Here is a 24,431-nt window from a genome sequence, read left to right as displayed (position 1 = left end):
TTATGGAGTTCCTCTGATTTTGATTCTGTTTATATTGCAAACAGGCTGAATTTGCTGGACTTCTTCAGTGAAAGAAATTAGAGTGATGATACATCCTGCATCTCTATAAGGAACCCATTGTGTATTGTAAACCTTAGAATCACTCATGCATGTTCCTACTTCTAAAACATAAGACTTGGGGCCAGAAGAGCTCTTTAACAAAGCATTTTTAGTGGAATTGTCATTGATCTCTGGAATAAGCTCAGCAGAATACAAATCGCATGGCATGCAGAGAGCTACAGTACGAATGAATACCAGGAATTTCAAATGGATATGATTTGGGGTTTCTAACAGGATACAGATTGTGGCTTAATCTTATCAAAAGCAAGGGCACTATTCCTAAAGTACAAGCATTCTGGAAACTTGCTGTGTAAACCATTTGCTGGTGAACATTATTTACTTATTATTTACTTTATTTATTTAGTCCCAGAGGGTCTATGAGAACAGGGCTATTCATGGCTGTTCATACGCAAGACATCCACTTAAAGGAAACTGGCAGACTTGTCTTTGTGTGGCTTTCATAGAAGTAGTTATTTAACTTATTACATTGATTTTAGTGCTGGAAACTTTCACTTGAAATCTGTTTTGCAGATGAAGCAGCAAAGAAACCCTTTTCATTTTTTCCAAGTTACCAGCTTACCTGTAAAGACAAGCCCACCAGCAAGAATGTAAGAACTTTGAAAAGGAGCAAAGGCCGCTTGTCCCATCCAGCCTATTTGGTACTTAGTAACTAATCTGGAGCTGTGTAACCTGTTCAACACTCCCACAGCCCCTTGACCAAGGAAGTGCCTCCCGTCCTGTTCTTCCATAAAGTTTCTTCTTTTGTCTCCTGGTACGTGTTGCACTGCTCATTCTGAAGAAGTCTGCTGGAGCAGCTTTGTCAGTGTGTTTGAGGATTTTGAATACTTGCTTCGGGTTACCTTGTAGCCTTCTTTGTTCAAGACTGAAAAGGTTTAGAGCTGATTTTCCGATTCTTTTTTCCAGGAAAGAAACTTCCCAGAACAGAAGTGGTGATTTCCCCTTCCAACCTCATCATGTCACACCATGATCTCACCTGCAGACATTCTGCTCCTGAAGAGATCCAGACAGAGCTTGGGTTTGGAGTTGTTTATCGAAGTGATTGAAGCTCCTAAATCAGACGCAAATACACAGGAAGTAAGTGTGAAAACCAGATAGCGTTGTTTAATTGCCACGCCTCTGAGAATACAAACTACTGTTCTGAAAAGAATTAGGCTGTATGCCCCTTTAAGTCAAAGGTGTAATTACTGTATGTCTATCAGTTATTTCTTTGGTTTCTTCTGTGCACATCACTTGGTAACATGATGACATTGTCTCAACAAAAGGGCTATTTTCTTCGTTCTTTTATGTTGTTGTGTTGGTGTCTTGAATTGTGCCTGTAAAGTGAGTGTAGTGACAGTTGGCTGCAATTATTATAAACTTTGTCCCAGTTTAGAGGCAGCATCAAACACCACATACAGTGCCTTGCGAAAGTATTCGGCCCCCTTGAATTTTTCAACCTTTTGCCACATTTCAGGCTTCAAACATAAAGATATAAATTTTTTATTTTATGTGAAGAATCACCAACAAGTGGGACACAATTGTGAAGTGGAACGAAATCTATTGGATTTTTGAAACTTTTTTAACTAATAAAAAAAAGAAAAGTGGGGCGTGCAAAATTATTCGGCCCCTTTACTTTCAGTGCAGCAAACTCACTCCAGAAGTTCAGCAAGGATCTCTGAATGATCCAATGTTGTCCTAAATGACTGATGGTGATAAATAGAATCCACCTGTGTGTAATCAAGTCTCTGTATAAATGCACCTGCTCTGTGATAGTCTCAAGGTTCTGTTGAAAGCGCAGAGAGCATCATGAAGACCAAGGAACACACCAGGCAGGTCCGTAATACTGTTGTGGAGAAGTTTAAAGCCGGATTTGGATACAAAAAGATTTCCCAAGCTTCAAACATCCCAAGGAGCACTGTGCAAGCGATCATCTTGAAATGGAAGGAGTATCAGACCACTGCAGAGAACTACAGCTGAGGTGAGAGAGTCTGTCCATAGGACAACAATCAGTCTTACACTGCACAAATCTGGCCTTTATGGAAGAGTGGCAAGAAGAAAGCCATTTCTCAAAAAGTCCATAAAAAGTCTCGTCTAAAGTTTGCCACAAGCCACCTGGGAGACACCCCAAACATGTGGAAGAAGGTGCTCTGGTCAGATAAAACCAAAATCGAACTTTTTGGCCACAATGCAAAACGATATGTTTGGCGTAAAAGCAACACAGCTCATCACCCTCAACACACCATCCCCACTGTCAAACATGGTGGTGGCAGCATCATGGTTTGGGCCTGCTTTTCTTCAGCAGGGACAGGGAAGATGGTTAAAATTGAGGGGAAGATGGATGCAGCCAAATACAGGACCATTCTGGATGAAAACCTGTTGGAGTCTGCAAAAGACCTGAAACTGGGACGGAGATTTATCTTCCAACAAGACAATGATCCCAAACATACAGCAAAATCTACAAAGGAATGGTTCACAAATAAACGTATCCAGGTGTTTGAATGGCCAAGTCAAAGTCCAGACCTGAATCCAATCGAGAATCTGTGGAAAGAGCTGAAAACTGCTGTTCACAAACGCTCTCCATCCAACCTCACTGAGCTCGAGCTGTTTTGCAAGGAAGAATGGGCAAGAATTTCAGTCTCTCGATGTGCAGAACTGATAGAGACATGCCCCAAGCGACTTGCAGCTGTAATCGCAGCAAAAGGTGGCTCTACAAAGTATTAATGCAAGGGGGCCGAATAATTTTGCACGCCCCACTTTTCATTTTTTTATTAGTTAAAAAAGTTTCAAAAATCCAATAGATTTCGTTCCACTTCACACTTGTGTCCCACTTGTTGGTGATTCTTCACATAAAATAAAAAATGTATATCTTTATGTTTGAAGCCTGAAATGTGGCAAAAGGTTGAAAAGTTCGAGGGGGCCGAATACTTTCGCAAGGCACTGTATGTGTACATTCAGAATCGGACATAAAGCAGCACTCAGAATGCTGGCAGGTGTAAATATCTAAGAAACGTGGCCAGCCAAGCAGCAGAGCGGTTTCAATCCGATGACCTGAGTGTTAAAAACAAAAACATACTGCCACCTGTATTTACTAGTGGACATGCTTCGAAGCCCACCCACGAGCAACACGCAAGATCTGGGGCCAGGCCATCTGCTTCTCATAGCTCTGAAGAACACCAGAATGTCTCGGCTCTGTGGACGACACTGATGACAGAAAACCATCTAGGTTGCATTTATCTTCCCTCCTGTAGTTTACTAGGCCCCAGTTAAGGGTGTGTTGTGGGAACTCTGAGAGGAAACAGAAGCTTCTATGTGGGAGAGGCCGAGCCGCAGGGCATGAGGAGGAGTATCCTGGGAGCCAGAGGCGATAGTGCTCTTGATGAAGATGCGAGTCCCAGCGCTCACAGAAACCCTGTGGACACCACCTGGCAGTCCGCTCGTCCACACTGTGCTTTACTACACTGAATTGTAGGAATATATCAATATATTTGGCCATGATAAATGTTTCATAGACATGCTTACCACAATACACCAGAGCATTCCCATGAAAACATATTGAAAACGCAGCAAGCTCTAAAATGACTGTACACATGCACAATTTCTTCTTAATGATTTATGACGGCATAATGGTATTTTTTTAACCCTCTACCTGCTTGGAAAATCATTTTTTGCATAAAAAGACACACATTTATAGAAACAAATCCAGGAGTTTTTGAAAAACTTTTGATCACTGTGATGAGTACAGTAAGCTCTAAAGATTCATTCAAAACTGGCTTTTGAGCAACCTTAGTGTGAAAATCCCAAGACTAAAGCAGTTTCCTCGCGTTGATGTCTTACTCCCATGTAGACACTAGGTGGCACTCTAAGAGCCTCAGTTCCTGGCCAAGGGCACACAGGCCCACTTGTTCCTGCCTTTGCTGCGTTTTGGAGGCTTGCCAGGACATCAGAGCGGCGCTCCAGCCTCAGCCCCTGCTATTTTTATCTGCCAAGACAGATCTCTTTATTAAGCCTCTTCTTTATTTTCCGTGGAGTTATGAAGCTCCCACATCTGTGCGCTCTCACCACAGAGAGGGAGCAAAATCCACCAGGATTGAGAGTGCTTCCATCAAAACTCTTACCTCATTAATCCAGGTGCCTTGTTGTTCTACACTTCAGGTAATAAATCAGAACTGCCCTTATCAGACCCACAAAACGGCAGCTCACCTTCTTTTGCTCTGAGACCTGTCTTGCGAGTGTAAAGCTAAGCTAATATGGAAAATACACTTTACAAAGCTTGTTCTTTGGCCTTTCAACAAGAAATAAATAAAAATCAGCAAATGTACAGTATTTCATTGCTACTTGCGCAGACTGGCTTCATGACAGAAAGGCCTGTATAGTATGAAGTGCGTGGAGAGGTTGACCAGTTAAATGCATCTGATCATCCTCTCACTGACAGACTCAGCAAAGTACTGTAGATATACAGATCATGGCATAACTTCTGGAGCTTAGTGTCTGAACTTGCATGCATCCATTTTCTAACTGCTTCTTAGAAATTTCAGGATGGCGGGGGAGCAGGAGTCTAACCCAGCGAGCAAGAGGCGCAAGGCAGGGTACACCCTGGACAGGACACGCACACACACACTCTCACTCTTACACACTCACGCCAGGCTCTGTTTTCCCAGAAGCCAACTATGCTGCTATACCAGTCTGTCTTTGGACTGTGAAATGTGTGAGAGCACCCAGAGGAAACCCAGGTGAACACAGGGGAAACGTATAAACTTCACACAGATAGCAACCCAGGTCCAGAATCGAACCCAGAGCCCCAGTGCTGCGAGGCAGCATTGCTGCAATATTGCACGGCAACACTGTGCCTTCCTCTGATAGTACAGTGATTTGCTTTTGTTGTAAGATTAATTATTAGCGTTTCCAGAACTTTGGTAACAGGTCAGTGATACCCCTTCATCATTTGTTGAACACTCATTAAAAGTGTCAGTAAAGATATTCTGGTGCATTATGTAATAAAGTACAAAGGACTTCCATAGTGTTTCAGCTACAAAGTAGTATCTCACACGAGCCAATTCACTAAAGCATACCTGTACCTCTGGCTATAGATGAGTGTGTAACAAACTTTGAAAAAGTTATATTGACAAGTATGTACTGTTAGAAAATGTCTGTTACACTCAGTCCAATTTACTGAATTCCGATAGAGGGAGAAAATGTCTTCTGTTGCAATTTTGCCTATTGTCACCAAGCTCTTGACTTGGTGCCTTTTGTTATCTGTGGACCACTCACTTAGCCATGCCAATTTGAAAATAACATACCAATCCCACTAGTCCAGCCCAGGCTGATTAGCTTATCAGTGTTTCTCTTCTAAAACAAGCCACAAAACACCCCAATTCCTGAACTGCAGTATGGGCTTTCAATTTCATGCTACACTACTCCCAGAACATCATAAAAGACACATTCCTTCTCCTGGGAGTAAAAAGAAAGTGTTTTATGTGGGTGCTATAAACGGGCCAAAACTCTATACTGGAGCTCAACACAGGAAAAGTCTTGGGTTTTTAACAATGATTGCTGAGCAAATTACTCTCGAGAGTGCATGCTGCAGAGTTTCAGCAGGACAATAGAAAAAGGAGCTCTTTATATTTGATTACGCAGGGGGAAAAAAGGTATACGAATCCAAGACTCCTCATTGCAGTCAATCCCCAGGAGACAGAGATTATTTTCAGCTGCGCAAGACTGAGAGATTTAAGTTAACCCTAAACTCTGAGTTCCTGCTTGGCACCAGATATGTAGAAGTCCTTAACACAAAGTGCCCCCCAAAAAATATTGACACATAACTAATCCCCCTCGCTCTCTTAAACCATTTCCGTTCTGTGTGATTGGTAACATGTGCTCTGTCGTGTGTTCTGGGTTCCTACTGTTGCACCAAACCACAGACTGTACACAGAAGACAAACAAAAGGCTGAATGATGTTTAAACAGACTAGAATCTCTTGAAAACATCTTCAGCCTCTTTCTTCTTTGGACATTTAGAGGATACACACATACAGCGGAACTAACTCACAAAAGAGCTGCATTTTCAAACTAGTTTTCTGAAGAAGATTTTCAAGAAAACCCTTCTTTGATATAAGAAAACCTTACTGGTTTGTCCATTATTTGCTTCTGCAGACCTGTTTGAGTAAACCTACACTAAATCAGTGCCCTTAATTCCACCAGTCCTTATAAATCATGATGAGTACAGAACAGCGAGAGTGTAGTACAATTACAAGAAAGAAGACTGATATTAAGACACGTTAGTGCACAAAAAACAATGGTTAAGCAGCACATCATGTTACTTATTTACCTTGCTTAACTCGTATAAGGGATAGTGTTTTTCTAGAGTTGTGTACAGATATAAGCTTTATTTTATAAGCACTTTTCATAACAATCTTAACACTGTACAAAACAAAACGCTGGGAAATATAAACATAGGAATAAGGCAACACACATCAATAAAAAACAGAAACATCCAAAGGAATTCCATTTTAAACATGTATTTGTAAGGTAGAAATTGACAAAAGACAGACACTCAGAAGGAAGCATACTGTACCTCACAGGTTATAGGTTTATAGCAAAAGACTCTGGTCAGAAAGGGACAAACTAGACACAAGTGCCTGGGCCCTGAAGAGCACTGATAGAGGCTGTAGTATATGAAAAATACACCAGGGAGAGATTCCTTTCATTGCCTCAAATGTCAAGAGCCATATCTTGAAGCAAAATTCAGCAGGAACCTAGTGCAGGGGTTTGAAGACAGAGGTGGAAAAAGTGCAAAGAAAAATATATCAATAATTATGGGATTTACAATTTCTTTCTCAATGATATGCTTTATTAACCAAAACTTTTTTTTAATAACCACGGTGGTTTATATTTACCAGTTCAGAATTTTTTTGAGATGCAATAATGAAATAGAAAACAATGAATAATTAAAAATACACAGTACAACCATTTTATAACCACTTTATCCAGTACAGGATAGCAGGAGACAGAGCCTAATCCAGCAAGCAACAGGTACATGACAGGAAATTAAAAATCAGAGTACATGAAATAATCAGAGAACCTGCACTGCACTGTATCATTGCCAAAATAAAACCCTATCTGAACTCTAGCTACCATGTTGTGAACATATTGGCATTTTTGTAGGGTGTTCTCTGACAACCTGGGACATGGAGCATTGCAATACTCACAATGCAATGCAAGCATACCTAGTTTTTTCTGCAGCAAGCACCGAAAAAACATAACACAACTCAGGAACACTTCCCAAGTGAAAGACATTTTCTGCACCTGTGCCCAGTTCAAAAATTTGACTAGGGTCAGAAATACTCCCCAAATGTCCCCTTTCTTTTTGGCTGCTCCAGACGTCGGCTACAGTTGAACACACTGTGCTGAGATGTGGTGATTTCAGGGATCTTGATCTGGGGGCCCCTGTGAGCTCGATGAGACACTGACCTCCTTGACCTTATCAACACACTCACCCCTTCTGGAGAGCTCAGGTCAGGCTCTGTCGAGTTTAGTTTGGCAACATTCCTAGATGAGGAAAAACCTGCTGGGAAAATCTGAAAAAAGGCTAGCCTAGACCCCTCTCTGACGAACTTCAATAACGAATGAAGCTACTGTGGTCTAAACGGGAGATAAGTTTGTCTAATGTGCTTTATTTCCAGCATGCAGTACAACACGTTACAACAGTGTGTGAGCCGTCGTGACACTGGGGACTGAATAAACCTCACACAGCTCACGAGTCCATCTGAGATGAGTTTTAGAACAAGAGACAGGGGCTCCAACAAACACTGCCCGAGCTTTGGTCACAAGCATTAAGGTGGCCATTTCTCCTTGAGAAAGAAAATTTGACTGACTGAAATTAATAGAAAAAAAAAGAAAAGAGAAATTCACCCTGAAATGAAATGACTACTACAAAAAAATATGTATACTTTCTGTATGGCTCTTGCCCAGAACCTTCCAAGAGAACAGAGGTACTGTACACACAGAGGTCCCGCAGGACCTCAAAGCTGGGTGCTTGATCAGGTCACACCACATGACATTGAAGACTCCCTGAGCACCTGATCTGTTCATAACGACTTCTAGCCGTGCAGTTGTGTAAAGATTAACAACACGAGGGGGCACGAAAGAGGGGGCAGGGTTGCGTGGTTAAGGCATTAACTTCACTCTGCAGTTGGGAATGCAATAGTAAATGAGCAGTTTCACACAAGCGCTCAAGAGTTGATCAGCTCTCTGTCAATAGTCTATAATGGACTGTGCGCTTCTTCACAGGCAGACAAAGTGCTGCGAACAGAAAGAGGGAACGGCCAGCTTGTGATCTCGATGATCTTTGGGTAAAACTTCTCCTCTTTTTAATGAGGCTTCCTAGCCGAAGCTCTTCCAGCGGTCCGAACCGCTGAAACGGCGCGATAAGCGACCACCGCCGGCACGACCTCGGTTCGGGGGCAGTTCGGCGCTCAGCAGAAACCAGCGATTAAGCCCTGGGCAGTTCGTGTCCCCGGTGGAAGGGCGACAGAGAGGAAGGAGCAGTAACAAAGGCGATTCGGCGGGCAGTTCTTAAAGAGACTATATAAGAGTGTCTTCTCCATTGTGACCCCCGCCTGGAAGACGCTTTCAGAAGTGAGAGAGGACCAATCTACCGAGCTGCTGCTCAGGGAGTAGGGAGGGAGAAGTAACTCCCAAGTAGAGTTCAGTGCTACTTTTCAGAAGTGCTGCAGGACGGCTGGTCCTTTTTTTTCTCTCCCCCTTTTGAGTTCCCAATGTTTCTGCACTTGGTACAGAAAGGGGCCAGCCTGTGAATGCAGTCAGGAAGCGGACACTGTTTAAAGCGGTCTGGCCAACGGTGAGACGCTGTTGATCTGTATTTTTTAATAGCGACTGTTTATTTTTATAACGGGATGCGCTTCCTCTAAATGAAAGCCAAATTTGGAAGCTAATTTTTTTTTTTATTTACGTCCCCCACCACCTCCTCCCTCGGAACGGTTTTTTTTTTCTTTCTCCGAAGAGAAACAAGCTAAAAGCCACAGCCGGACTGCCATTGCCGCCGCGGAAATGAGGGGGTTTCGGCGGCTCTCGGCCCCCGGGCTGTGCCGCGGGTGGTGGCAGTGGATCATCACGGTGCTGTCGCTCTGCTCCTCGGGGGCGCTGGCCACTTGGGGAGCCGGACTTTACAAGTACCCTTCTGGGGCTCAGCACGGCAAGGAGCAGCTGGGAGCTTCGCACAGCGCTGGGTACCACAGGAGGTAAATGCAGACCTTACCCACATTTTCGTCATTCGCTGAATTCCTGGTGTTGGAAGTTACTAAGGCACAAAACAACTTGATGTAACTTTCTTGGCTTTCTCCTCTTTCTGAAACCCGACCATGCATTCGTTTTATTTAGTTTTTTTTTTGCTTTTATTTACTATGCTGTTCGCCGTAGTAGTTTATCAACATTATGTAACGTTTGGCATGCTTCTTATTAAGTACAACGTATTTGGTGCAACTATTACCCGGTAGATTCATCATTATTATTAACAGCAACAATACCTGGGTGGGTATACAGGTTTGCGCTGTATTTATCTAACGTTGTTAACAGTACCATACAGTGTGATCAAACCCGGCCGGTGTACTGTTTGGGCTAAGCGTCAGTGGGAACTCGCGGAGCTGTAGCCACAGGACGCTGTTCAGGCGCCCGCACGGTGTTGATCTCGGTAGTTTTTAGTAGGTAAGTCGTCCTTACCTTCGCACTTGAAATCTGACCCTGCTAAGGAGGAAACTGGCCCTTGTAAGTTACACACTCGCTGCGCCTGACCCTGCTCGATAAAGGGTAATGCTTCGCTGGTCGGTAAGGAGACATTTTAATCTTGGAAAAAGGCCGCTACAAATGTCCCCGGAGACCGATTTCGGGTGTCTTGTGGTTTTGTACCGGTTTTTTACTGTATGTGACTGAGTCACCGTGCCACAGTGCTGAAGCCCCTGGATGAAACGCGTTTTGGTATTGAGGGTATCATGAGGTATTTTGTGTAGCCCAGCCGGTAATGATCAGTGGGATCAATATACTAATAGAGTGCTACAATATGTCCAGCAAGTCTTTGACCACCACCTAGTTTAAATCAAGAAATTAGGCGCCGCGGAATCAGTGGGCACGGTCTAGGAAGCGTTTAACACACGCTCAATACCTTTTCAAAAGGACAACACATAGAAAAGAAGTGTATGCGTTTTATTGAATATATCCTCTTAATGATGAAATTATTGAGTATAATTATATAATACCCCGAGTTCACGGTAGCGGTTTGGGTGCAGAGGCAGAGAGATGTATGAAGTGGCTTTAATGAATAATTTAACTTAATTAAACTCCTGAACTCACTGGGCTCGGTCTTGTAGGAAGCCACAGCCAACGGGGGATCAAGGGTAATCACAGAGGGAGTTTCCTCAGGTGTACTTCACAATAGGCTAGTTTCGCCTAGGCTGAAACTTAAAATTAAGGAAATCTAGAATATGTAGTATTTCATTAAATTGTACGCGCAACCTCTCGGCAAGCTCATTTGCTGAATTTCTCAGGATTGGCTTCGAAAAATGTTGAAGAGGATGACTTTAATTTCCCCTCAAACGAATTACCATTACTTATAACAAAAGGCCATCCACATAACATCATTGAGACTTTTTCTCTGTAATCCATTTTTTTTATTTTCCACAGAAATATCCTTGTTTTCATTTTCACCGATTTTGCTTTAAACTTTGAAAGCACACTTAGTGGGGTAGTCTCGATGTTAATTTAAATTCGAACTTCTTTTCTTATCGGTTCCGAGGGTCTGACATACTCCCTAACGCGGTTGGGGCTCTAGACGTGTGGCTGAGCGGTTGTGCTGCTGTGCCCTTGAGCGCCGCACTGTACTGCTCTCGGGCTGCTCCTGCACCTGAAGACGTGTGTACTCGACAGGCACTCAGGATGAATGAGAATCTGCCCCCCTTTGATTCATCTTCGGTTAAATAAAGGTTAATTTAATAAAATAGTAGCGATAACAATAAACCTTTATTTAACGATTTGTTAAATAGTAAATCAATTAGGAACAAATGGTCATAAGGACTGCTATTTGTCCTGCTACTACTAATTATTTATTATTATTATTATTATTATTATTAACAATTATAATATAATAATAATAATTGTCGCTTTTCATTTCAAAGAATCCTAACGCCCAAAGCGGTTTGATACTTTGATACTATTTCTCAGAATACTAGAAAGAAAATGTGGTTACCTATGAATTTTCAAAAATCACTTGCCGAACGATGAAAAAATAATTGTACATTTGTTCCAATTCAGCCATGTTGAAATGGGTTCCGTCCTATGCAGAAAACGAGGTTAGCGTTTCCTTTGAACGAGTGAAGAAAATGATTTCTGCGTTGGAGGCAGACTTCCTCCCAGGCCGATAGGGGGCGCGCTGTCTCGTAAGCGAGGATTACAGCAGTTCCAGTTTTCGGCGAGCTTGATGAGGTTGTCAGCAAGGGGCATTAACGTTGACCAGGGCAGGCTCGCTTCCCGTATTCCCAGGTAACTTGTCCAAAAATGTCCAGTATCATTATATTTTTTTACTGGCTTTCCTGGACACAAAAGTAGATGCATCAATTAATTAAATCAACAATTAAAAAATGAACGTTTCTGTTGAATGCATCTAGCTTAAGACCTGGCAGTGAGCAAAGATTTTAAAGTGGGACAGGACACATTTATCAGCTCTGAAATATTGCTCAAGTTTTAGAGAGCTTGTATCCTTTTATCCCTTGCAGTTTGAAGCTTTCATCTAGCGAGTAAGTGAGGATCTGGTCTGTATCTTTCGATTATTCCCCCTAGACATACATAAGAATATCACTCTCTTTCTTTCTTTGCTGGACCTTTGCTTTATTAAGCCAGACTTGTTCATTCGTCCATCAGGACCAAGAGGGTCTTGAGAGTGAGCCAGCAATGACTGAGCTTCCTCTCTATTTTTCTGCTTCCTCACCAAACAAAAGGGAACAGTGATACCAGGAAGTCCCGTTCCTACAGATTGCTTCCTTAAGCATGTCAATTTCCCTGGCCGGAAAGGTCTTGGAACACAAGAGGTACAATAACAAGTGCTGTTGTGTCCCTGCAGCCAGAACAGCTTTACATGTGTTTACGTATTGTACCGTACCGCGGCGCGGTGCTTAGCATTGCACACTCACAGTGTTGAGGCCCTGGATTCTATGCTGGACACTGAGTGCGGTCTGTGTGGAGTTTGCACGTTCTCCCCGTGTTCACATGGGTTTCCTCCGGGTGCTCCGGTTTCCTCCCACAGTCCTAAGACATACTGGCAGGGTAATGGGCTTCTGGGAACCCTTGTCCTGGTGTCACTGTGACAGAACAAGTGAAGGTTTATTCCCTGCTGAAAAGAGAAGAAAGGAAACGCAGTGTTTCGGCTGTGGAGCCTTCTTCGAGTGTCACCCGGGAAATAAGCCTAGTGCTTGTTCCTCTGCAGCCTACGTGTGCTGACCCAGCTACCCACCTCTGATGGACTGGTGTCCCATCCAGGGTGTACCCCGCCTTGTGCCTGTTGCTTGCTGGGACAGACTGTGGCACCCCCATGACCCTGAATTGGATGAAGCAGTTGGACCGTGGATGGATGTTTAAATATCTCCATACTTCTTTTCCAAGAGAAAAACCTAGCAGTCTGAACTGCAGACTAAAAATTCCCCCCATATTTGTCTGTCTGTACTCCCCTTTATGTCAAGAGTGAGTTAGGATTCTCTTGGATTCTCAGTGTTTTCTAGTTAGATGTATGAGGATGAAATACTACACCTTTCAGGGTCATGTCTATAAATCCTGAATCCCGATGTAAATTAATGAATCCATTCAATAAATACCATGGCAGGTGTTGTTTTCAATCACTTCTTAGAGACTGTAGCTATGTGACTGGGAGATCTGTGCCGGATTTTCTGGGAAAGTGAAAATGAAATGTGAACGTGTGGTTCAGACAGATACCTCATAAACATGCCATGCAAACTATCACAAGCAAACACAAGGTCTGGAGGCTGATTCTGCTGTTCTCAGAATTATTGTTCTGAGATGCTTAGGCGGAAGAGAGTGGCTGCTTAAGTTGCTAAAGTCTTCAATTAACTTGTATTTGTAATATACTACTGCTTAGATTCTCTTTTATCTTACACCTGCATGTCTTTTTCCATGCAACGAAAGCATTTTTTACAGCATTTAAAAATAAGATTTGGAAAAACGATGCTACTGGAAAAAAAAAAATCTTACTCCTTCTCTTGCTGCCTAATTATTGTTTGATTAAAAAATGCAGCTGCATCTGAACATCTTGGGAAATACTTTGTTCCCATTGCGCCTTTGAATTCAAGCCACAGTGCCCCTTGGACGACAGATTTGTAAGAAAGCGTCAGTCTTCTTTCATCTCTATTTGCAGTGAAATATCGTTCCCCCAGACTTTTGCCGTTTTGACTTGATCTGTGTGACATCTTCTTTGTGGAAGGGGTCGTCCTGAACGCCTTGGGCCAAAACACGCGTCAGAGATACAGAGACACAGCCCAAGACATTAGCAATGACTGCGGTTCCTTGAACACAAATGTTTATTATTGCCTGAAAGTGTCATCTCCGAATGCAAAGCCTCCTCACTTGGTGTTTCTCAGAGCTCGCAGGTGTTCCTACCACCCAGTCATCTGTCACTCTCTTGTCTTACGCACAGACCCCTGCCTGCATGGTTTTCTAGCATGTTTATTAAATATTGGCAGCAGCTCCCATTTTGACAAGTTGTTGCAGGACATGTTTAGCTTATTACTGCAGAGATTTGTGACGTTTGAGGTACTTTGTGTCTCAACTGGGGTGCATGTTTGTGATTCATGCCATCAGACATTATCACCCATTCTTTCTTCCTCTTATAAACGTTCCATGATGTTTTGTATAAGGGAAGAAATGCACTGTATTTCATTTGTCTTTAGTGCACCATTTCTTATGGTCTGTCTTTGGAATAGCGGGGGCCCACTGTTTGAGAGCACTCTACATGGACTTTTAGTAGCTGCATCAGCAATGTTTTCCAGTGTTCCCTTTCACTGTCCTTTAAAAAAAAAAAGCATCACTGCAATGTGATCCAAATGGCTGAACACTCAAACCCATAAAAACATTCCATAATGGCAGCGGTTGAAAATTCCTATTCCATTTTTTTTTCAGAATCTATTTAATTAGCACATTGGCTGACATTCACCATAATGCTGCACTGGCAAATTCATGTTATTAAGATTGTTTTAACCTCTTTCACATTTACTGTTACAATACCAAAGCAATGCAGAAGCAAAACATTTTGTTAATGATTATTTTACATTTTGAAAAAAAAAGATAAATATATTGAAAGACCTCAACACTTGTCTTCAACATTACAACAGAAAGAGAATTCTTCAGTTGACTGTGAGATGATGAGCTCCTCTTGGGCTTTTAGAGAGCTCTGGGATGTGATGTTTGAATTCATGGCTGAGCTGCAAGTTCTAAATAGCAGAATTATGTAGAGCAGGCTGTGGACATGTCTTGCTTTTCTATTGTGTACTTTTCTACTGGGCTACAGCAGTGTGCTGGGCTACAATGTTAAGTGACCCATTGTGATTGTGTACTGGGCTGCAGTGTGTAAAATAGCTTAGTGTGTTGGGCTGCAGTGTTCAGTAGTTCAATGTAACATCTGGGGAGTGAAGTATATTCACCAGTTTAGTGTTAAGAGTTCTGGGCAGCAGTAGCTCAGTGTTAAACCTTTGGATTGAGTTTGTGTACAGGCTGATTTGTATGTTTTCTGTGTTTGTTTACTCATGTGTCATGTGCTAGACCATCCTACAATTTAACCAACACTTAATGAGGGCTGTTTTAACAGAGTCCTGTTTGGGATTAGGACTGAAGTTGTTTCCTTTCCTGCCTGGCTCTTTAGCCCCATAGGATTCAGCCAAACCAGGCTGCAGAAGGTCAGGGCAGTTTCATTAACCTCTGACACCTGCATCACACTGCTCATTAGCAAACAGCCAGGAGTCACAGCCTCTCCCCACATTTCCTCTCACCTTGCTTGTCAGTGTGTGTAGTTGAAATAGGGACGTTCACTAATGACTGGTGAGCTTAATTGTGCCAGCCTGAATGGACATGTGAAGGTGAAACATGAGCCTCCAGTGAATAGCAGTCTTCTCCCTTCACTTATCTGTCTTCTACAGTGGAATGGACACTTGGCACAATGGCTCTTTGCTTTAGTTAGATGACTGGCAGAATTTTATGATCTATATTTCAGGATTGCTCACATACTGTAGTTTCTAGACATAATACCTGTGCTTTTATCCTAAGATGTCTAAATATATTTGGCTGCCCAGCTTGCCAGCATCCATCAATCCATCAATTTCTCAACTGCTTATTCCAATTCAGGGTTGCAGGGGAGCTGGACCCATGAAACAAAACGGGGTACACCCTGTACAGGACCCCATTCCACTGCACGACAGACACACCCACACCCCCACCCACACCCACACCAGGGCTAAGCTTTCCACAATTCAGTTAACCTTTTGATCTTCGGACTGTGGGAGGAAACCCTCTGAGAGCACATATAAACTCTCCACAGATAGCCCCCCAGGTCTGGAATTGAACCCAGGGCCCCAGACCTGCAAGACAGAAATGCTCCTCCCTGCTCCTGACTAGCCTACGCCACATTCCTAAATCCTGATAGGATTAAACCAGGAGTGAAGTTTATTAAATCGTCTTTCTTCAGAAATGTTATAATTAAGGTTAGCTGTTTTCTTTCCCATTGTGGGATAAATTAATGCTGCATCTATTTAAAAAATGAAAACAATGATAATGATGCACAGCAGTAAGCTTAATAGTTAAGCGTGCAAAAATTCCAAAACTTAAAACATGTTCATTTAAAAATGAAGGCTTGTTAAACTGTATCATATGAAGAGAGAAACAATGGCCTGTGATAATTTTCCCAGTGGTGGATTAAAAGAAGTTGAATTATGAGTGATGAATAGGCTTGTTTATTTTTAACATTTAGATTTTTGTCATGCACATGACAAAGATAATTATTAGTTTCAGATTACCTTGACACCAGCTAATTGCTGTCTTACACTGACCAGAAGCTGGGTAGCTTTTCTGTTTGAAGTGGTAACCTTGCACTTAATAAGAGGTTTGTTTTTTTCTGTGTTAACACAGAGAACGATATGCTCCTAGTTTCCATTCCACCACCTCCAGGGCCCCTTCATTCTCATATCGATCTCTGTCCTCACCATGCTGGAATTTTAATCAGAACAGCAAAGCCACAGATCACCGCCTCTTCAAGATTCATATGTTTAGACAGTGCCTGTAATCTCTCTTACCCTCCCATATTGTTACCACACACAAGTCTGCACTCCTCTCTGTGACATTTCTTCCTTGCTGTATTCTATACCTGCTCTTTGTTTCCTGCTTGTGATGTAGTGAGCGACGGCTTTGTGAGAAAACCTTCATCTTGGCTCGAAACATAGGATCCAGTGGCGTGGCCTTGAGCCAAGATGGCAGTCTGTTAATTGGAAAAACCTTCAAAATGAGACACAGATGGTCTGAATGAGTCTAAATAGCACTTAGAGGTAGTGTAATTCAATGCAAGGGAAGGTAGTCATCGTGATAGACTTTGCAAGGAATTAACTGCTCCTCTGGGCTAATTAAGAAACTTATAAGAGCAGTTGGGTAGAAAATGGTTTCAGTTTGCATTTAGGCTCCAGCCTAGAAGAAGGCAGAGTGAGAGCTGTAGTGGGGATTTCTCATTAGTAACAGTCTGGGCTGACTTGTGAAGGCCTGTGAGACTCCGTGAGATAGGTAGGTGCTGAGGGATCTCACAGGTGCTTCACCAGAAGGCTGCATGACCGTTTGTTTGCCAGGCTCAATGGGATTGAAATGCTTTGCCGAAGAACGGCGTCAGCTAGCAGAGCCAGGGCAGAGTGGAGGTGTTGTTATTTGGAGGAGCTGGGGCATCGCCTGGCAAAGTAGCAGTGTATCTTCTCCCCAGCTGAGAGAGAGAGGAGTCTAGATGGCACAGGTTCAATCCTGAGCACTTCCTGCGCTCTCAACATCAGCAGACAGATGGCTGGTCTCAAAGAGTGTGACACGAGGGAGCTCCAGGAGCTCCAGGCTGCAGCTGGGACAGGATGCAAGGCTTGTTTGTAGGAAAGTGTCCCTGACCACACAGAATCGGCTGCGAAGACATTTCTGGTTAGTGAAGTTTTCATCCTCTGGTGAAGAATGAACGCACAGAGGTGAAGTAATTGAATATTCCAGTGCCTTGTCATGTTAAACTGATTTGTGTAGATTGTGTAGGGGTGGCGGTTAATTGAGTTGACTGCTCCAGGGCCCGATTTATGAAGACTGGTGAGTGAAGAGTTCATGAAGATCTTGTGGCTTGTTTGAGTAGAGCATAGTGAAGAGCCCACCTGGAGGAAGAGAAGCCTGCAGTCTTCCCCAAGAGGGGAGCTCTGTGGACTCCGGAAGGGGACTGGAAGAATAGACAAACCACGATATTTGTGAAACATTAAGGTGACATGCTTGCGGTATTGGAAACAGAGTGGTGTGTCAGCTGTTGTCACACTGCTCAATGGGCATGGTTTTCATTCCATCCTGTACTGCACAGGAATTGCACCTCTAGTACAGTATGTGCCTGCCTCATGGTTTTGTTCCTCTCTGTTGTATTATTGTTTATTACTTTATTTATTATTTGCTTAAAAATAAAGAAATTAATCCTGCAATACATTCTGGGATCACCTATTTTAGTCACAGTGGGAGCAACATGCATTTTCAGGGCTTGGTGGTGCTCTCCAAACACTCAGACCTCTTGGATAACATTTCATTTGCGGGTCTTGGTGCATTGCAACTGTGTGAACCACCTTATAGTTGAAAAGGTCACAGGAGGGATCTGAAAGGAGCTCTCGGCTGAATGCGCGTGTTTCATGAGAGGTAGGAGGGGAAGGAGCAGGCCTCGTACTGTAAAATGAGATGGTTATGGTGACATCACGCCACGAGCCTCTCGAACACCTGCCTGTGAAGTGCCTGTGGCAAGGTATGGGCCTTTTGATGTAGTGGATTTAGCTCCTGTGTGCATTTCAGTGGTGCTGTGATGTCTGGTTTGTTGCATCAGCAAGAATAAAAAGTAATGGACAGTAAAGAGGCATGTGTATTATGGAAAAATAAGGCATTTCTATTTTAATTTGGCAGTATTCAGTGCCATATGAGAATGATCTGCCAAAACGTTTTATACCATATACCTACATTTGGTCTTGGTTAAAACTACATTATTTGGGATAGCAGTACTATTTTTGTATCTTAAGTGTTTTTTTTTTCTCAATAAAAAGTGGTTTAAAAGCCACAAAGTGGAATCATTATGTACATTCTCAGTACATTTCCTTATATCACAAACACACTGCTCTGACCTTTGTGTGCATTTGTTAAATATATAGCAAAGTTCTCTCTTACTGTTGCATTTTAAAGCACTTTGGAAGACGTGCAGCTTCAGAGGAGGCCTTTGACAATGTGTCTTCTTTGAAAATCCCCCGGGCTTTCAATGGTCTTGTCAGGGGCTAAATTGAACCCAACAGGGACCTTTCCTTTGGGTGAAAGGCTCATTGGCAGCCTCTGTTAAGGAGCGCCCCTCCCCTCACCCCATTACCACAATCCTTGACACGTCCTTTGAACCCCACTGAAAAGCCCCCTCACAATGGGCCACCCTTAATGTGTCCCATTAGCCTCCCATTGAAAGGCAGTCCCTCTCTGTCAGCCTGTGAAAGGGTGTGCTGAGCACGGGGGCCCTTTTTAGGAATGGAAACGGGCGCTACAGGCCCCTCCGTCCTCCTGCGGTGTCTCTCTTTCTCCTCGTCAGGCCAAAGCCCCCGGAGAAACTGTCGTTTTATTTTCTGTTCCCTCTAACGTCATCTAACGATGCCCAGGTTTTGTACTTTCAGTTTTGTGCTACTAGCTGAGGGACTGTGATTTTCCTCTCTGTTTTTGCCTGTCCCTCCTACCTCAGGGAGGCAGTGAGCCTCACATTTGACTTCCAGAATGCTGAGCTAGACGTCCGCCCAAGTCCTCCAATATCGACCAGCTGCTTTAGAAACAGACTCGGATATAGGAACTGTCGAGCACGGTGTCCCTCACAAAATTCTTTCGATTAACAGTAAGCTGCAGCTGAAACCTTTACGCCTTCTGTTGCGGTAAATCTTGAGCTGTATAACTCCTTCAGAAGCAAAGGAATGGCATACAACAGCAGCAGCTTCAGGTCTTTAATGTTTCAAATTCCTTCCACACAGTTAAGGACAGGTGGGTTTGTTGTTGGGCGGGAGGGGGTTGTGTGGAGGAATCGAGATATGGGTAAACCCAACTAACCCTGTACCCACATGACCTCTGTACTGGCCATGCGCCAGTCATTTATTTCTCTTTCGAGCCAACCTTTCCCACAGCTGAAGAATCTGGGCTCATTCCTGCACTGTAACTTTTCTTAATCAACTTTTTAATTCCTCCTACGTACAAGCAAGAGGAATGTAAAATCCCGCCTTGGGCAGAGTATTAATGAAAACAGGCTCAGTTGTACAGAAAACAGGCACTGAGAGCACCTGGGCTCCAGCTATTACTCAGTCTCTTTGCCCCGAGCTTGGAGAGCGTAGTATCTCAGGTTCTCTGCGGTCTATTACTCGTTCTTTAATTCACAGTCAATTGACTTTTTGGTAGTGGCGCCATGCTGGAGTGCAGATACTATACCACTCCTGAAGCCATGCTTGTACTGCGGTTTGCTCTTCTGATTTCCTGAGTCCTGATTTGTTTTAGAGTCAAAGCCAATTGTTTTCCATATTTTCTCAGTGCTCTTTATTGATCACTTTTTATGTCTGCTGGCATTGCTCCGTGCCACTCAGCTCGCTGAGAGTGGAAGTGAAAACATGAAGATCTGCAGCTATTTTTACATCCCATTATAAACAATGGTTACCAATCACTCCCTATGCTGGTGTGCTGCTGTGCAGTGAAAGTCATTTAATAATGGAGATGGTTTCACATCACATACGGTATCAGTCACTGAACATTGTTCCTTTGTGTGGTAAGGGTATATAACACGCCTACAAAATACTGCCTTTGGTTTAGTGTTCGTTATGTACTTCCCAAATGTGTGATCAGCAATCATGCTTTGATTTGTAATGCTGGCACTGAATTCACAACTTTCTTACAATCCTGGCAAAATGTTTTACAACTTTTCTGTAAAGCATTTAGGGAGGAACTATACAGATGCTGGGGGAGAAGCTAGGTGCCAATTAAACTAATTTATGCTGCTAACATGCAGAATGGCCACACAGCCTTTCCAAAATGGTATAGGAGACAGAAAATACAGACGTTACGTTATGGGAAAGAGCTTTGAATATTTTTAGCCTTGACCGTTTGTCCCTAAAGTGATAATTAATTAATAACCTGATTTACCAGTCTGTGTTATTTTAGAACTTGAACCTTTCTGTTTCTGTTGGCTGTGTGTGGATATTTACAATAGCACAAGCGCCAATTCACAGATCTGAAGACTGCTAAAAACGTTGTTTTGCAAAATAAGCCTGTTATAACACATTACTGAACATATATTACGTGTGTGGTGTTGATCTGCAGTTGTGGTTCTGGAGATTCTGTGTAGAGGGGCTGACATTATCCTAGTGCACACAATGCAGAAGGGTCTCGGTTAAAGACTATAGGTAGTCATTTTGCACTCGGCTTTGCTCTCTTGGGTTGGCAGTAGGAGTTCATCGCCTTTCTGCCGCTGTATTCTCTCACTGCCCAAAGGCATTAGGAACCCCACGTCAAGCGAGCAGTCTCATCTCCCAGCAACAGGGAGTGTGTGGCTCTCTTGAGGAGCTTGAGACTGACTTCCATCACTTCCCCTGTCCAGACTGATCCTCAGAACCCCTGTTGACAAGCTGAGGAGGTTCAGTCTCCCGCAGTGTTATTTATCTGTGTTACAAGGCCACACTGCTGGAAGAAATGGGAAGGAACTGGGCTGCAAATATTTCAGACCCTTGTGTGGTTCTGTACACAAAATTGGAGCTGCTCTTGATGTGGTGCCTATGCAAGTTTTATTATCACATTCATTCTAACTTCCTTTTGTGTGGGTTTTTGAAACCCAGGGAATATTGACAAATATGTTTTTGATCAATGCATTCCTATATTATTCCTATACAAAGAAACCATGAGTGAACAATAGGTTATGCTCCTAATTCAAAGTCAAGCAAGCTAATTGAGAGGCTTTTCGAGGTGTATGGAGGTGTATAGTCTCAAACTCTGTGACTCGCATCACAGGTTCACTGACATGGCCCCTGGTAATGGCATGTTTGTCACATAGCTTAGAGACATTACTTTTGGCTGCTGACATGACACCTGCCATTTGTATCCAGCATCTCAGGCCATCCTTCTCTGCCATCTGATTAGCCCATCTTGTACTGAAACAGACATCATAGGTATTAAAGTGCTGCACCCTCCAGAAACAATACCATAACCTTCCCCTTAAAATGCAATGCCCCATTACAGCAAATAGACACTTTGGGCCTTGTGAATACTGGTTTTGGTAGGGCTGTGGGCTCATTTATCTAACTAAACTAATGATTCACATACCTGGAGCAATTATATTTCAAGAGATCTCCAAACTAGTTGAGTATTCCACTCACAAATTTTTCACTCTTCCCTGTGAAAAAAATGTCTGAACATCTTCAAAACTTCAAATAAAAGAGTAAAATGTTATAAAGTGTACCCTGTGGCTGGACTTTGAACCATGGACTGTGCAACCTAAGTGAGTGTCAAATCTACTGCACCACAAGTGCCAGCTCTACGGAGGGCATCTCTCCGTTTTAAGTTTTCCCCTAACAGAATGCACACAGCTCAGCAACATCTGCAACTAATCACTGAGCGAGGAGTGTCAGCTCTCTGAACAGCAAACTCAGTGCAATTCAAAAGACATGTGAAGACAATGCCAAGATCATGCCTTGTTTTTCAATGGATTTACATTCTACCTCTTTAATTTGAGCAACTCAAACCTCTAACTGGACTAAGTTCTCAAATCTAAACATGTCTTTATTTCAAAGAAGGCTGTGTACTCAAAAGGAATAGTTTACAGGAAATTGGTTTGCAAAAGTACCAGCATTTCTGCCAATATGTCTGAGCCTTCAGTGATTTCCTTTAATTTCATTTTTTGACAGTGGGCAATGCCAGGGTGGGTCTCTGCAGCTTTAGGTGAAGCAACACTCCCTTGGTCCAAGTAAATATTGGGGCCATGCTCCTCTAAATGTTTAACACAAAAAATTGGGGAACCCTGGATTTATCTGTACAAGTCCGACAGTAATCCACACACAGTCCCACCTACACAAGACACCGCCAAACTTTTCCAGATGTGCTTGGGAGCGAATCATTCCATTATGTGTTCAAACATAACAAATCATAATGGGGTCAGAAACTGCCCTAAAGTAGTGGGATGCATTGTATCCAATTCTTCCAAGCACAGGGGCTGCAGGTTCTGTTTCCTTTTGTGATCACATGCACACAGCTGATTTAGGGCTGTCCTCGCTGGTGGATTTCCCCCTTGGTGCAAAGAGACAGAGTGAATGACTGCAAAACTCATTGTTAAAAAGCCCTTGTGGAGCTCCCCGGCCAGCTCCATTGACCGACACCAAAGCCCGAATGGATATTGGCACACGCAGCCTGTGGAAACAGGCACAAAAGCTGGAATTGCAAGATCTTTATCTCTGCGTTCTGAAGTGGGCAAAACACTCCCACCCTGTTCCCAGATTCCAGCCTGCCCACCGATCCCACAGGATGAGAGGACAAGCGAGGGATTGTTTACAGAGAGGAATAAATTAGCCAGGATCAGGGAGCCGGGCAAAAGAGGCTGTTTGTTGGGGCAATTAGACAACATGGGACCCACAGCCTGTGCCAAGCAGGGCCTTTATACTAACCAGCAAAGCTCGGGAAGAGATTGAAAGGATAATTGCCCAGGAATTCAGCCCTTTTTATGTCAGAGCCAACAGAGCAATGACACTGCTGCTCACTGGATGACACTGTTGCTCTGGGACACAGTAGCACATAGGACTCGGGACCCCTCTAACCTTGTCCCAACCCCAGCTTGGGATTGCTGGGAAAACAGGCAGGAACAGTTTCCAAACAGAACCAAATATCTTGGAAAAACTGACGCACATCATTTTTTGGCAAGTGAGATAGTATGTCATTGCACTTTTGCCTGTGAATGACCGAAAATTGTTTCAAAGAAGATTTGTTGTAAATGTACTGTAGGTTGATCTTCTTTTCAATTCAACAGGCATGTTCAGTAAAAAGTCTGATGCCAATCAGTCCATGTCTATATTAGGACATCTCAGTCCAGGATGTCCTTGTCTTCATGTTTTCATTGAAACTAAACTCTTAGTTAGCTGGACCCTTTCTGAATCAATAATTTCATTCATAAGTGCAATTCTATTGTTTTCTTCTTAAATTGCAAAAGATGTCCACAATTGGATTTTATAGGTAACATAAAACCTGCAGCTTTTATCAGCTGAATATATTGAGAAACATGTAATTTAATCAAATTATTGGCAAAGTTAAGGTTTCATTTATATAACCAAGAGCTCAGCTGGTGGATTATAAAATGAAACAGCTGGCATTGCAGTTAAGAGGACGTGGTTTGCGATGATCTGGTGTGTACACAATAAGAGACAATGAGATCTTTAATGGGAATCAGTTGCTGAGTAGAAGACGTGACTTCTTTTCATCTAAGGCTCTGATGGAATCCTTTCACTGGACTGGTGCTCTTGTGGGCCAGGGTTAGAGACCCCTGATCAAAGGGCACATTAAGACAAAGTCTGCATGAACTGTGAAAGCAGGCATGAAGGTGTAAGTGGCTTATTACTGTACGTTGTTACCCACTCTGTCTCCTTTCAGAAGTAAGCAGCCTGTTTGTGAATAAGAAATAATCTCCTACTCGGAAATGGCTTGCATTTTTTGACCTCGCTGTAGCAGTTTAGCCACACATCTCGGATTTATCCAGTCTTATTTCATGTGTGTTACAGACATATGGTAGTCATTAGCGGGGCAAGAAATCCAGCTCGGAGCATGTGCCAGGTCTGAAATGTCACCCACCCATCTACCCCAGACCCCCAACTGCAATGGCATCCTCAATGAAAGGGAAACTCGCAGTCTTCTTTATTTTTCTTTTTTATAGGCCCTAAAATAAATGTTATTAATCCCAAACAAAACAGAGCATTTTTTACCCTCTTGTCACTGATAAGATGACAGAGCTCCAGTATGTGTACATAATTATTATATACATACAGT

The 24,431-nt window shown here is 43.0% G+C and overlaps 1 protein-coding gene across 4 annotated transcripts in view; it reads left to right on the top strand.

Annotated features, from left to right (window-relative positions):
- The first annotated feature begins 8,260 nt into the window (after positions 1 to 8,260).
- The window catches only part of emid1 (EMI domain containing 1), a 100,535-nt gene continuing 84,364 nt past the window's right edge, over positions 8,261 to 24,431 (top strand). Inside the window, exon 1 of one of the 4 annotated variants that reach the window (XM_069182094.1) lies at positions 8,261 to 9,352. In XM_069182094.1, the coding sequence (XP_069038195.1) occupies positions 9,162 to 9,352 (191 nt within the window). In that variant the 5' untranslated portion in view covers positions 8,261 to 9,161. The remainder of the gene's footprint in view (positions 9,353 to 24,431) is intronic. The other 3 variants (XM_069182095.1, XM_069182092.1, XM_069182093.1) reach the window with 3 other exon arrangements.

The sequence above is a fragment of the Lepisosteus oculatus genome, chromosome 22 (genome assembly GCF_040954835.1).
Source record: "Lepisosteus oculatus isolate fLepOcu1 chromosome 22, fLepOcu1.hap2, whole genome shotgun sequence".
Taxonomy (NCBI): Eukaryota; Metazoa; Chordata; class Actinopteri; order Semionotiformes; family Lepisosteidae; genus Lepisosteus; species Lepisosteus oculatus.
Note: the sequence above shows the minus strand (reverse complement) of the source record. Positions and strands in the feature narration are given on the sequence as shown.